The sequence below is a fragment of the Trachypithecus francoisi genome, unplaced genomic scaffold (genome assembly GCF_009764315.1).
Source record: "Trachypithecus francoisi isolate TF-2019V2 unplaced genomic scaffold, Tfra_2.0 Lachesis_group3, whole genome shotgun sequence".
Taxonomy (NCBI): Eukaryota; Metazoa; Chordata; class Mammalia; order Primates; family Cercopithecidae; genus Trachypithecus; species Trachypithecus francoisi.
The window spans coordinates 151,902,243-151,917,263 of record NW_022681468.1 but is presented as its reverse complement, the minus strand read 5'-3'; the positions used below and the strand labels follow the sequence as shown (position 1 = coordinate 151,917,263).

Genomic DNA, 15,021 nt, shown 5'->3' with positions numbered 1-15,021 from the left:
GTGGTGCGATCTCGCTCACTGCAACCTCCACCTCCTGGGTTCAATCAATTCTCCTGTCTCAGCTTCCCAAGTAGCTGGGACCACCAGGCATGTTCCACCACACCTGGCTAAATTTTTTTATATTTTAGTAGAGACGGGTTTTCATCATGTTAGGCAGGCTGGTCTCAAACTCTGGGTCTCAAGTGATCCGCCTGCCTTGGCCTCCCAAAGTGCTGGGATTACAGGCATGAGCCACCATGCCTGGCCCTCACTAGCAGCCTTATGACTCAGACATTTTCTAGAAGTGGATGAATCATCGAGCAAACAGGTTCCTCAGGACTCCAAACTGAGAAGGATATAGAGCCTTGCATCTGGACCTGGGTTTAGGGGGAAACTATTGGTCAGGAGTGGAACGGAGGAGGGGCATAGCCCATATCATCTCCTAAAGACAGAAGGTATCTCATATGTCTTTGTTATAACACTTGAAACAGCACATGAATATTATACTTTAAAAGTATATCCCCAATTCAGCATTTCTGGTACCATTTATCTAAGGCCTCATGCAGGAGAAAAGAAAAAACAATCAGGAAGAAGGGAGAGACAATGAGTGCAGATAAAAACCACACGCTTGAGCTCTAGGTTATTCTAGGTGTCTGTTTGGGCTCCAGGCTGGGATGGGTTTATAAGGATTGTGAGGTCTGTGCCTGTCTTCGTTAAAGTAGCCCACACTCTTCCCCAAATTCAACCCTGGAGCACCCTAAGAAGAACTTACAAATCCAGCACAGTTGTCACAAAAAGTGGGCTTCAGGTAGGTGGTCTCTTGGAAGTTGTGAGGAAAGCCCAGGCCCAGCTTGGAATAGATTGAGCTGGCTCGCATGAAGTAGGCTGTGATCTCATCCCTGCTGATGAGGCCTTCCCTGCCAGCAAATGACCAAGGCAAGGATGTGAGTATAAGGGGCATGGAGGCACGTAGCAAGGGGGGCTTCTAGCCTTAGAAACTCACCTTTCTTTTTATCCTCAGTGGTAATATGGTATGTGCTACCTCATGATTACTTCCATGGGCCCTACTCTTAACAAGGATACAAGATGACATGTGGTAAGTAGGTGAGGCAGCATTAGTCATTTCCACAGAGGTGTTCTTTGGCCAAACTAGGTTTTCCTAACTAACTTGACCACTCTCTATAAGACTTGAAAAAGAAACAATGTAAAATGTACGTGTGTATAGGGAGGGAAATGTCTTATGCTACAGTTTCTGACTTTAGACAGTACCTAACTGGAACCCACTTAACCATACAATTGGTTTGCTATAGAGAACCAAGATAGAATTTATTTAACTTTGAGAAAAGTAAATATGTAAAGTATGAATAAGTATTAGTTGATTTCCAAAATCTGTAATGACAAAGCAAGAAGGAAGACTAAACTTCTTTCTTTATAGTTGACTATTTCTAAAGTGGCAGATTTATGGAATGTTCAATTTGGAATTTGTTTGTTTTGGAGATGGGGTTTCGCTCTTGTGGCCCAGGGTGGAGTGCAGTGGCATGATCTCGGCTCACTGCAACCTCTGCCTCCCGGGTTCAAGCAATTGTCTGCCTCAGCCTCCCGAGTAGCTGGGATTACAGGTGCCCACCACCACACCCGGCTAATTTTTGCATTTTTAGTAGAGAGGGTTTCACCATGTTGGCCAAGCTGGTCTTGAACTCCTGAGCTCAGGTGAGCCGCCCACCTCGGCTTCCCAAAGTGTTAGGATTACAGGTGTGAGCCACTGTGCCCAGCCCAGAATATTTTTTAAAGCATGCATATTTTGTGGTCTGTTCTTAAGTGATCGCAGCAGCAACACATCTGAGTTTTCAAATGCTTCTAGTGACATACCTATAAGCCTATTCTCACCAATGGGCTCATAACCACATCTTCCTATGTACAAATCCTCACCTGTCTTTGTCCATCACACAGAAGGAAAATGGAAAACTCGCAGCAATCTTTTCAAATTCTTCCTGAGAAATGTATCCATCCTGGTCGTGATCATAGTTCTTGAAGACAGACTGTGAAAAAGGAGTTTTTTTGGTGATTATTAAAGAGAAACCAGTCTTCTCTCCCTTTAGGTCAGATGACGAAGAGCTGGGGCAGTTGGATAAAAGCTTTTAATAACCTGAACAAGAGGAACAGGGAAACCTGCTCCTTCAGCTGTGGCAAAGATGTGGCAGGTCACATCTCAGGCCTTTGCTGGTAGCAGCATCTGGAGGGTGGCCATGTACTTTAAATCATTAGCACACCAATTATACTGTCATGCTGGCTACTCCTAGTTCACTACACAGAGGATGTTCTCCCTTCACTCTACCCTTTTTTTCATCACTCATCTCCAGTTGCATCTTCTTTGAGACGCTTCTACAGACAGCCCAGTTGGAAGTGCACTGTCCCCACTCTTAATCCTCTTGTTTCTCACTGTTATGCTCTTAGTTTTCTGTTGTTACACGGGAGTTGTCCACGAGGATAAATGCAGAAGTATGAGATTGTATACCCCTTCCTCAGCAATTAGCACAGAGAATTGAATCAAGCAGTACAAAATGTTTCAGCTTTAGGTTTACTGTATTATCCTTTACTATACTCAAATGTATCCCATTACTTCTGTACTCCTAAATCAACTGACAACCTTTAAACATATGCTCTTCTGCTAGGTCTTTAAGGGGAGGCACAACTGCTTTCATATGAGGCCAGTGTGTGTTGTCAAAATGTAACTTCTGAATTGTTCTAAAGCCACAGTAAGAGAAGTAAGTGGTTCCTTTCAAGTTTCTTGCCTTTATATTTCCACCATTGTGCTCTCCTCTCCCCTTTGCCCCACATACAAAACTGAGCCAGGCAGTGCCTTGCTTTTGTGTGCTGAAGCACCGCTGTACTTACATCCACCATCCTCTGGACGTGTTTGCTAATGGTCTTTGGATCAGGTTTGGGAGATACTCCAGAAGCCCAGTCCACTACTACTGGTGGCTTTGAAGGTGTTAGTGGCTAAAATGAAATATTTAGAGAAATCCTCATGACTACAATGCAGTATTATAACCTGTAGCTCCTTCTTTTCCCACTACCTGACAATTATATTTATGGACAATATTCAATTATGTTCAGTGGCAAGGAGCAGAGAACCCACAGGCAATTGAAATCTACTAATAATTTTGGCTAACAAGGTATTGTGCTTTACAGTTTCCAGAGTGCTCTTCACATACATTATCTGCAGCTACAGATAATTTGAAATTCTCAATCTGCCTGAGTTGCAATTCCCTCTCCATTAAACCTTTTGTCAGAGCTATCAACAAAGAGTAAAGTGGATCATTTATGCTTCCTCTCTATGCTCCAGTCACTCTGCAGTAGAAATGTGAATAAGGAAAAGCCTAGCTAAAAGGCAGGAAGACACAAGAAAAATAATCTGAAGCCTGGACAAGCTCTTTTCTAAATACAGTCATGCATCACTTAATGACTGGGATATATTCTGAGAAATGTGTCATTAGGTGATTTTGTCATTGTGTGAGCACCACAGTGTGTAGTCACACAAAGCTAGATGGTATCGCCTGCTACACACCTAGGCTATACGGTATAGCCTACTGCTCCTAGGCTACAAACCTATACAGCAGGGTATTATGCTCAATACTGTAGGCAATTGTAACAATGGTATTTGTGTATCTTAACATATCTAAACATAGAAAAGGTAAAAATATGGTATAGAAATGTTTTTTAATGGTACACCTGTATAGGGCACTTAACCATGAATAGAGCTTTCAAGACTAGAAATTACTCTGGCAAGTCGTGAGTGGTGAGTGGATGTGGAGGCCTAACATTACTGTATGCTCCTATATACTTTATAAACACTGTACGCTTAGACTACACTAAGTTTCTTAAATTTTTTTTTTCAATGATAAATTACCTTATTTTACTGTAAAAGCTTTTAATTTTTTTAACTTTTACTCTTTTGTTATGACACTTAGCTTAAAACACACATTGTATAGCTATACAAGTTATTTCCTTTGTAGCCATATTCTACAAACTTCTTTCTATTTTAAAAATGTTTAATTTTTTAAAACTTTTTTTTGTTATAAACTAAGGTACAAACAATTAAACACACTGGCCTATGTCTATACAGAGTCAAGATCATCAATATCACTGTCTTCCACTCCACATCTTGTCCCATTGGAAGGTCTTTAGGGGCAGTAACATGCTTGGAGCTATCACCTTCTGAAGGACCTGCCTAAGGCTGTTTTACACTTAACTTTTCTAAGTAGAAGGAATGCACTCTAAAATAATGATAAAAAGTATTGTAAACCATTGATATTTATTATCAAGTATCAGGTACTGTGCATAAGTGTATGACCTAGACTTTTTACAGCTCAGTAGGTTTGTTTACACCAGTATAATCACAGACACAGTGAGTAATGTGTCCTGCTACAATGTCACAATGGTTCTGTCACTAGGCAATAGTAATTTTTCTGCTCCATTATAATCTTAAGGGACCACTGTCATATATGAGGTCTATCACTGACCAAAATGTCATTATGTGGTGCATGACTGTATTTGAAACTTGGCCCAAATTAAAATCTCTTTGAAAAAACAGAATGTACCCTTTCCATTAAAATGTCTCTAACCTGAAAATGGAATCTACCAAATATTTTCAGTCAAATCTTTCATTACAATAGAATGCTAGAACTTGATCTTTCTCTGTGGAGGAGTGCAATTTAGCCACCCCAATGCACGAGCTGGATTTCTTAAGTGTGGGTAACTCTCTTCCCTTGAGTACCACTTGTTTTAGGGTTTGGAAACTTCCCAGGAGACTGAAATGATTTTACTTGCCTGTGGGAGGGCAGGGCAGATAACCTGTGAAGTTCCTACTGCGGGCAGTGCCAGGACTGTGTACTATTTTGAGGACTTCTCAGCATAGGAGGTCAAAAGACTCAGCAGACTGTTCTTTTCACCCAGAACATTACAGGAAAATGGGGCTTTTCTATCTACCAACCTGAAAATCTTCAGAAATTTAGCTTCTGATTAGTATGCATATTACTCTCATTATCATCAATGAATCAGAAAAGAAATTTATGTGGGGACGCTTCTTAATGGGAGGGGGATGTCACTCTGGTGCACAGTAGTATCTTCCTTCTCTACTTTGTAAACCACTGACTGATTCCACCACACCTGGCGTTCTGATGATATAGTTATTTACTGTTCACTAGTTATTCACTGGTCACACATTAGGCTTATCTCTTCAACTACATCACAGCTTTTTAATGGACAGGAACTATTCCTCAGACATATGTTGAAAAGTTTTCTCTGTTCCTAGCATAAAGTTGAGCACTTAAGAAAAACGGTATACTTATTAAACGGAACCGAAAGTCTGTTCCTGAGGATGAATGAATTCGAGGAGAAGCTTGTAAAGCACCTGTCACATGTGGAGTCTTAACATGAAAAACTCACTGGAGCTCTGTGGTTCCTTGGTTCCCGGGCATAGGAAAGCTCATAGATTTCATCCTCAGTGTAGTAGAGATCCAGGGATAGCTGCGGATCAAAGCAGAACAGGGTTCATTGCTAAGATGCTGTTTGCCTCTCCCATGGCCGATGGTTCTTTCTTGGATTATCCTTGCCAGTAGTTTAGTCTTTTAGGCTCTAAACAGTTTGTTTTTAAAATCCACAAAACAGGTATAACACCTACTACTGCAATAGGGCAAGCATTACTTCTTTCTCATTAAAATGTTTTTAAATTTTGAACATATCTCAGGATGCTCTCTTTTTAACTATGATTTAAATCTAAGCCTCTATATAGAGCTTAGGCCAAAGGCCTTGTCTGGACAGATGACCAATACATCACTTGTTCTCTCTCAAAGCAGAAAGATGATCTAAAAGGATGGTGTGTATGGTCTGAGACTATTAAATTTGAGTCCAACAATAAAATTCAGTTTAAATGGTAAGACATATTAATTGCTATTAAGAGTAAATGAGTCTGGGTGCATGGTGGCTCATGCTTGTATTCCCAGCATTTTGGGAGGCCAAGGCAGGTGGACTGCTGGAGCTCAGGAGTTTGAGACCAGCCTGGGCAACATGGCAAAACCCTGTCTCTACAAAAAATACAAAAGTTAGCCGGGCGTGGTGGCGTGTGCCTGTGGTCCCAGCTACTCAGGAGGCTGAGGTGGGAGGATGGCTTGGACCTGGAAGGCAGAGGTTGCAGTGAGCTGAGATTGCACCACTGCACTCCAGTCTAGTTGATAGAGCCAGACCTTGTCTCCAGAAAAAAAAAAAAAAAAAAAAAGAAAAGAAAAAGAGTTAATGAGTTTCATATATCTTAGAACTATAAAATTTTAGAAGAGAAGTCCTTAGGAATAATCTTATTCTTAACCTTGAGTCTATGGATAGGCTTCAAGGAGTTCAGAACTTGAAATTACATGCATATTTAAAAATATATGGCTTATGGGCCAGGCACAGTGACTCACGCCTATAATTCTAGCACTTTGGGAGGCCGAGGTGGATGGATCATGAGGTCAAGAGATCGAGACCATCCTGGCCAACACGGTGAAACCCCATATCTACTAAAAATACAAAAAATTAGCCGGGCGTGGTGGCAGGCACCTGTAGTCCCAGCTACCGGGAGGCTGAGGCAGGAGAATGGCGGGAACCTGGGAGGCAGAGCTTGCAGTGAGCTGAGATGGCGCCACTGCACTCCAGCCTGGGCAACAGAGCGAGACTCTGTCTCAAAAAAAAATATATATATAATATATATATATAATATATATAAATATATATAATATATTTTTATATAATATATAAATATATTTTTATATAATATATAAATATATAATGTATAAATATATAACATATATATTATATATAAATATATATATGGCTTATGTACATTTTTCTGGGAAGAGGGTTCACAGCTTTCATCACAAGATTTATAATCCAAAGAATGTTAAGATTCAGTGCATGTTTTTACAAATGATGTCTGAGGCACAGACTTGCCAAGGTCACCTGGCTAATAAGTGAAAGGGCTAGGATCACACACCAGCTGATGTGAAGCCCAGGGTTCTATCACAATGCTGCTGTGAGGCAGAAAGAGGTTATGATCATTATTCTACTCCCCAAAAACAGCAGGTTAAAAACCGTATAACTAGAACTGGAAGAGAAGTTAGAAGTCATCCCAGAGACTAATCCCTCTGAGGAGAGGAATCTTGGAGGGTTATATGTCCATAGTCACACAGCTGGTGACCTACAGAACTGCAGGTCTGGAAGGGAGTTCGTCTGATCTCACCCCATACTCAAGATGCAAATCCTGGTCTCCCACACCACTGACAAGTGTTCATCTACCCTTCACTTGAATATCTCCAAAAGCAAAGATCTAAGCCAGGAACCAAATAATAACTGGGTGTTTTTTGTTTTTTTCACTTACTGCTTGCCCTTTTTATGAGAGCACATTCATTCTCTTCATCTTTTACGAAGACTTGTGTCCTAATTTGCCATCAGCTCCTCCCAGAGAGCTTAGGACTGCTTTTGTAGGGGTAATGAAACAATCCTAGAAGTCTGAAGGGCATAGCCTCTAGAGTCCCACCACCTGGGTCTGAATCAAGCCTCTGCTACTTAATAATGTGTGGTCTTCTGGCAAGGTATATCTTTGTGCCTTAGTAACCCTATCTATATGTTGGAGAGAATAATAGTATCTGCTTCATAGAGTGAGGATTAATAGCTAATATTTGGTAAGGTGTATAGAATGACACCTGGCACGGAGAAGGTGCTTAGTAATTGTTCTCCTGTGTGAACCTCACCGTCAGCAAGTGTACCAAGTCCTTGTTGGCCTCCAAGGGTGGGGCCACCTCTTGCAGCTGGACCAATTCACTGATATGATTATACAGGGCCAGTAGCTTGTGGACATTCACTTTCCCGTCCTCCAGGTAGTCAGGCATGGCTTCATACAGGGAGATGAGGTCCTTGAGATGCACACCCAGAATGGGGATCTTGAAGTCAGTGCACTCTCCATAGGCTCGCCGATAATTGTCATAGTTTCTGGAGGAGGACAGCAGCTCAGTCATCTCACCGAGAACCTACAAAGCAGAACAGACCCATCACAGTACCCGCTAGGTAGTGTGTATTGTCTGTAATGACCACCTTGCATATTTGCATCACCTGCGGTGATCTCATCCCATCCAGAATTTGTTGAGCAGGGGGTAATTCATGTAAACGGTACAGATTATGACTCCCCAATTAAAACCTCAGCTATGTCAAATATCACAGAATATATTTACAAACACAAGATATGATTGAATCTATTATATTACTTAAACATTATAAATGGGGGTTTTATCATTTTTATTTAAAAATGTCTTTTCAAAAATAAGGACCTGATACAAAAATTTAAAAGGTGCAAGAATATATAGTGAACACTATCCCTCCAACTCCCGTCCCCAAGCCATGTGATTCCTTTCCTTGGTGTCTTCTTAATGCTTCCAGAGACACTGCATTGATTAACAGTTGAAATGTGATGTCAGGAAATGTCGCTGGCATGGGGAAGAGCATGTGTTTTAAGAGTGGAGCCTCAGTAGTCTATTGTGTGTTATTCTCTATGAGGGGCTCGGTGGGCCTTTCAGGATTCTCAGAATGGGCCTTTGACTAGAAAGCAAGTGACATTCCATTCACAGACTAAAACCTTGAACTAAAAAACTGAATAGACCAGATCAATTCCGAGCAAAGGACAGGCGAGAGGACACTAGAGGTTACACCTTGCTTCAACCCTGGAAGTGGGAACGGATGCTCACCAGCACAGAAAGGGAGCAGCCAGATCTGGTTTTCTTTTCAATCACATGTCATTCAAGTCAGCAAGCAGTTCACAGAATCCATTCCCCACGAGTGATAACCAGCTTTCTCAGAAGCAAAGACATGAAGTGACTGTCTGCCAATCATGTTATCATACAACATAAGGAGTCCTCTCTTATCCTTAGGGGGATACAGTCCAAGATGCCTAATTGATGCCTGAAACAGTGCATAGTAACAAATCCGATTGCTGTCAAGTGGAACACATTTCTGTTCATGTTTTCCACCCACAAATGTAATGCCATTCCCATCATGCACTGTGGCCATAACTTTTGCAGTTTGAAGTGCAAAGAGAAACTAGAATGAACTTCTTTCCTTTTTCACAATTTCATGGATGCAATTCCTTCTTTCTTAGATCTTAGCAACCTCAGCAGATTTTTTTCTTATTAAGTAAAGAACTTAGAGGAAACACTTTAGGGCTGCTCTCTGGTATATGCAAATTGCCAACATCATTACTCTTGCGCTGTGGGGCCATTATTAAATAAAGTGGGAGTTACTTGAACACAAGCGCTGCAGTACCATGACAGTCAATCTGATGACCGAGATGGCTACTTAGTGACTGATACGAAGGAGTCACAGAAAGGATGGAGTGGGATGGCTTAAGATTTCATCATGCTACTCAGCACAGCATGCATTTTTAAACTTATGAATTGGCCAGGCGTGGTGGTTCATGCCCGTAATCCCAGCACTTTGGGAGACCGAGGTAGACGGATCACCTGAGGTCCGAAGTTCAAGACCAGCCTGGCTAACATGGTGAAACTCCGTCTCTACTAAAAACACAAAATTAGCAGGGCGTGGTGGCACACACCTGTAGTCCTAGCTACTTGGGAGGCTGCGGCAGGAGGATTACTTGAACTTGGGAGGTGGAGATTGCAGTGAGCCGAGACTGCGCCACTGCACTCCATCCTGGGCAACAGAATGAGACTGTCTCAATCAGTCAATCAATCAATAAAATAAAACTTATGAATTGTTTATTTCTGGGATTTTCCATTAAATTTTTTTTTGGACTGCAGTTGACCTCAGATAACTGAAACTACAGAAGACAAAACCTCAGATAAGGGAGGACTACTGTAACCCTTTTAGACACAGTGCCCAAACTTAATAAAATTGTGGCCTACAAAATACCATTTCTCCACAGTGAAGAGCTTGGAGTTCTTGGAGTCAGACCCCTTCAAATCACTGGGAGATGGCAAGAGAGCTTCCTCATAAACCTCTACCAATGGTGCAGGTGAGCCCTAGGCATGGAAGGGACTCCCACGACAAGAGTGTAACAGCAAAAATGATAAGAGATATTTTTATTCCCCTCCGAAGGTGAAATCAACAACTTGGGGACTTTTGCTTCAACCCTGGACTTACTAATTCACTATGCAGACCACCCTGAGGGTCAAGTAGCTACTACAGGAAGCACTGCTCTGGGGGACGCCAAGCGGAAGAGCAGCAAGCGCTCTCTTGTAAGCTAAACTGACTCGAAGGCTTCTTAGTCTCTGTGACTGTTTCTCTCTGTCACCTGAGACGCGGGCAATCTTTTCAACTGCTGCGCCTGGTTTCAGCAGAACTGTTAAGGAATGAAGAAGTGACTAAAGATGATGCCCTTTTGATCAGACCACTGGGAAATGGGGGGCCTCCCCAGAGGCCCAGCACTGTGGTAACAGATAAAAGACTCCCCAAAAGGGAGCTGAACACCTGGGAAAAACAGGGCAGTGAGCTCCAGTATCTCTCCCTAAAAAGAGAGTTCCTCTTCATGCCTGTTTGGAAAAATCGGGGCTTGAGTACAGTAAGGTCCTCTTACATGAGATGAAAGTGCTCAAAGAGCAGACATTATCTAACCCATGCCATACATTTATATCCTCAGTATATCACAGTGGTTTATATTTTATAACAGCAGCTCCAGCTGGGCTCAGTGGCTCATGCCTGTAATCCCAATACTTTAGGAGGCTGAGATGGGAGGATCGCTTGAGGCCAAGAGTTGGAGACGAGCCTGGGCAACATAGGGAGACCTTATCTCTACAAAAATTAAAAAAAATAGCTGGGCATAATGGTGTACACCTATAGTCCTAGCTACTTGGTAGGCTGAGGTGGGAGGATCGCTTGAGCCTAGGAGTTTGAGATTGCAGTGAGCTATGATCATGCCAGCCTGTGCTCCAGCCTGGGTGACAGAGCAAGACCTTGTTTCTGTAAAAAAGAGAAACAAGCAAAACAGCCCTATGTCATAAAAGATTAAAGTATATTCTGTAAAATCTAATAATGTAGGAAAATGCACAGGACATTTAAGGAAAATATTCATGGCCGGGCGCGGTGGCTCAAGCCTGTAATCCCAGCACTTTGGGAGGCCGAGACGGGTGGATCACGAGGTCAGGAGATTGAGACCATCCTGGCTAACACGGTGAAACCCCGTCTCTACTAAAAATACAAAAAAAAAAAAAAAACTAGCCGGGCGAGGTGGCGGGCGCCTGTAGTCCCAGCTACTCGGGAGGCTGAGGCAGGAGAATGGCGTAAACCCGGGAGGCGGAGCTTGCAGTGAGCTGAGATCCGGCCACTGCACTCCAGCCGGGTGACAGAGCAAGACTCCGTCGCAAAAAAAAAAAAAAAAAAAAAGAAAAATATTCATTAATAAAACATTACATATTACAAAATGGTATCTGAAGAACTCATATCCAATTATCTGGTAAAATTCAACTATCCAGAATGTCATTCTCTAAGGGTTCTGGATAGCTAGGTTTTTAACATATCACTATATAACTACACTCAATGTGCGAACTGACCTATGGTCAACCGAACCACAATTCTCTTTGAGAACACATTTTAGAGCAAAGAGCTGCAGCGAGGGAATCTGTCAAAGATGGTAACTGAATATTCAGTGGCCTATGCACATGGGAAGAGGCACGCATTGTTTCAACTGGTCCAGCAGGAACGTTGGCAGTGACACTGGCTGAGGCCAGACAAAATCACAGTTACTCTAAAAAATGTGACTTCTCCATCCTTTGGATTTCCTTAAGGTTTGACTCCCTGCCACTTGGCCTGGTTGACAAGGGATGGTGTGGTTTGGAAATGCTCTCTGGGCTGTCCCCCCAAGGAGAAAATGTTGGCACACGTCCTGAGAATGCTGCTAAGGGTCCCAGAGAAGACAGTAGCACTGACCTTATTGATTTCATGTGGGACATGCGAACTTGTCTCCTTGAGCCTTGAGATTGAGCTGTGACACAGCCCACCTATCACAGCCATCAGTGTATTGAAGTTCTGTAGTTGGTGGAGCTTCTGTGACACAGAAGACAGATGACAGCAGAGTCACTGTACATGTCAGTTACGTGGGGAGCTTAGAGGCTGCCTCTTGTCTCTGTGCCATGAGTCTCCCTTACACTGGTTGAAGACTAGTTATGAAGCATTGCAATTCCCTGTCCATGTCTCCCCTTCTGCTTAATTCGGACTGGTGGATTCCAAATCTGGGAGGTGTTACATCTCTCTCCTTTTGTTGTAGCTGATCTGTGGACCACCTTCTAGATCAGTGCTTTCTTAGAATCACCTAAAGTATTGGTTTAACACAATGGTTTCTGGATCAAACCCAGACATTCTGATTACCTGGATCTGGGGTTAGGCTTGGAGATCTGTACTTTTAATATACCTTTAGTTAATATCAGAGCAGGTGATCCAAGATCAGGGCTGTTGACTTCGAGAAACACTGATCTAGACCATCCAGAGTTGAAGAAAGATATTATTAAGTATAATCTTTTATTTATTTCAAATTTACCAGACTTTTATTTTTGAGGGTAAGGACTTTGCCTTATTTTCCCATGCAATGCCAGTGCCTATGTAGGACAGTAACTGGGACAGAGAAGCTAGAATCTCGGGAACTTCAAATATGGTTCATAGTACCTGTTTTCCTCTTATAAAATGCCCCTCAAACATTAAATGCAGCCATTCAGCACGGCATGGGCTCAAAGACCTAAGACAATTCAGGCTGGTCCAGCTCCAGTAAATCTTAGAACTGCCCTTTCCTTTGCCATGTGGGCCAGACTCGGGAAAATAATGTAGGCTGGTAAGCATCTTTCGAAAAATGGTAAAGATCTAAACAGATCCAAGACTGGATCGTGACCCCTGATATGGCCTGTATGGCCCCCTCCCCTCCACACTGTCCTTGTGTGGAAGAATAGACAAATCACCATATCTAGATCGGGTTGAAGGCACACAATCCTCCCCACCCCCACCACGGTTCAGGAGGGAAATAAACAGCTCTAACAGGCTAAGCTGGAGGAAAAGGGGATAGAAGGTGTACCTCATAGCCCAAGCCAAAAGTCTCAAACCAGTTATTCACCTGAGCCACCTGGATGAACTTGATGAAGACTTCTGCTCGGAGCTGCGGGGTGGGGCGGCTGAGAACCATCAGTTGTACCCACTGGGAGATACCGTTGCACAGAGCAATAGATCTCTCCATGGTGGGGTTTTCCTTCACACAGCTATTTACAAGGTAATTCTGATAATCAGAGAACTGCAGGAAAAGAAAAAAGAAAAAAAAAAAACTATCAGTACTGTACTCCGGTATTCCAGAAGATTTAAGGGACAAGTCAGGTCTGCTCAGTTGATGGCTGGGAACTGCCATGGAACAGAGGAGCTCCTGGCCCTTTTCTACTGCATCTTGGCCACCTGCCAACAAGCATGATGGGAGGAGAATCTTTCTTATTCTGCCCACAGTGTGATCTCTCTGCATCGAAAGTTATTAGGAATAAGTGGATGTGTAGACACATTAGTTAATCCAAATACTGTCTTTCAGTAGATATTGTTACTAACTGTTCTAAATTCTAAAGAATACAGTACAGAATAAAGATCAGTATTGCTGCAAAGGTTAAGGGAATAAAAGGTAGTTCCCCTGACAAAAACAAATCTTTCTCCAGCTGTTTTCTTACCTTAAAAATGTGATCATAAAATCTGCCCTATCTAGGACATAGAATTGTTATGAAGATCAAAGAAGATAATGTGTGAAAGCTTTAACTTTTTAAAGTGCTACATATTATGTAAGGTTGCGCTAGTGGAGTAGTTATGAACCTCATGCTAATACAAGCCTGTTTGTATTTCCTTCTCACCAACCTGAACAGAGGCAAATGGAGTACATAAAACGTGGTTAGCTATATGTTCGCTGACCATGGTTTCCCAACTTGACAATAGCATTGACTATGGTTGACAATGAAACAGCATGTGTAAAACTGGAAATGTCCCTGAAGATCTAGTCTAAATGATGTTTGTAGCTATTGTGTCCCTGTCACAAAGAATCCCTCTGCTCAAATTGTATAACCAAGAGGGAGGCACAGTCTGTTTTGTTCTTCTTCAACATTCCTATGGAAGTTTTTGGTGCTTTTCCCCAATTACTTCCAACTCTTCCCTTTGAAAGAAGGTGTGACCATATGACATAGTTCAGCCAGCAGAACGTTGAGTGGAAGCGATGTAACTTTGGAGGGAAAGATGTAAGAGCTAGTGAATGGTCTGCCTTGTTGCCTTTCCACTGCTGCAGAGATCTTGGAAATTTCTGGCAAGATGAAGCCTCCATCATCTGGGTTCCTGGGGAACTCTGATCAGCCTCTGCTGACCCATGTTAGACATGCAGTGTGACTGAAAAATAAACTTTTGCTTAGTTAAGCCATTGAGATTGTGCAGGAGGTGGGTAGGTGGGGGGTTGTTACTACAGTACACCTTAGTTCTGCCTAAGTAGTAAATATATAGATGAGAAGAAGTCACAACCCAAATAAAATAGTTGCAAATTAACTGAGTCCCATTTTACTGTGCTATAGCTGCTGATGGGTGGAAAGCCTATGAGTAGGACCAAAATCACTCCTTAAGATATATAAAGCAAACATCTTACTGGTTCTAAAAGAAAGTAGCTACAACTTATTGAATACATATATTTTGAAAATATTCATTCAATTAACATATTCCAGTGGATACATTTAATATACCCCTCCCACTATAAATGTAACATTAAATCCGCTTGTTTTTTTTAAAAAAAGAATTATCCCAGTAACATCCTCACTACCCCTGAAGTTTTATAATAAACAGAAGATATCAAATGCCTTTCCGTTCACAGCAGAGATAAATTTCCCTCCAACCTCATGTTGGAGAGAAAACTTGTGTTTGGTAAAATTGTTCAGCACTGTACAGGAAGAACAAAAATTCCCTGAAATAGTCTTCTTTGAAGGGACCATGCCAGTCAAAAGAAATGAAGGTTGAAAC

At 42.1% G+C, this 15,021-nt stretch overlaps 1 protein-coding gene across 4 annotated transcripts in view; it reads right to left on the bottom strand.

The window, feature by feature from the left end:
- The window catches only part of RASGRP1 (RAS guanyl releasing protein 1), a 77,638-nt gene that overhangs the window by 12,285 nt on the left and 50,332 nt on the right, over window positions 1-15,021 (bottom strand). For 3 of the 4 annotated variants that reach the window (XM_033190618.1, XM_033190619.1, XM_033190621.1), the window contains 7 exons: window positions 13,115-13,288; window positions 11,944-12,060; window positions 7,764-8,039; window positions 5,428-5,508; window positions 2,875-2,979; window positions 1,909-2,018; window positions 752-896 (listed from right to left, as the gene is read on the bottom strand). In XM_033190618.1, coding sequence (XP_033046509.1) covers window positions 752-896; window positions 1,909-2,018; window positions 2,875-2,979; window positions 5,428-5,508; window positions 7,764-8,039; window positions 11,944-12,060; window positions 13,115-13,288 — 1,008 coding nt within the window. The remainder of the gene's footprint in view (window positions 1-751; window positions 897-1,908; window positions 2,019-2,874; window positions 2,980-5,427; window positions 5,509-7,763; window positions 8,040-11,943; window positions 12,061-13,114; window positions 13,289-15,021) is intronic. The other variant, XM_033190620.1, reaches the window with a different exon arrangement.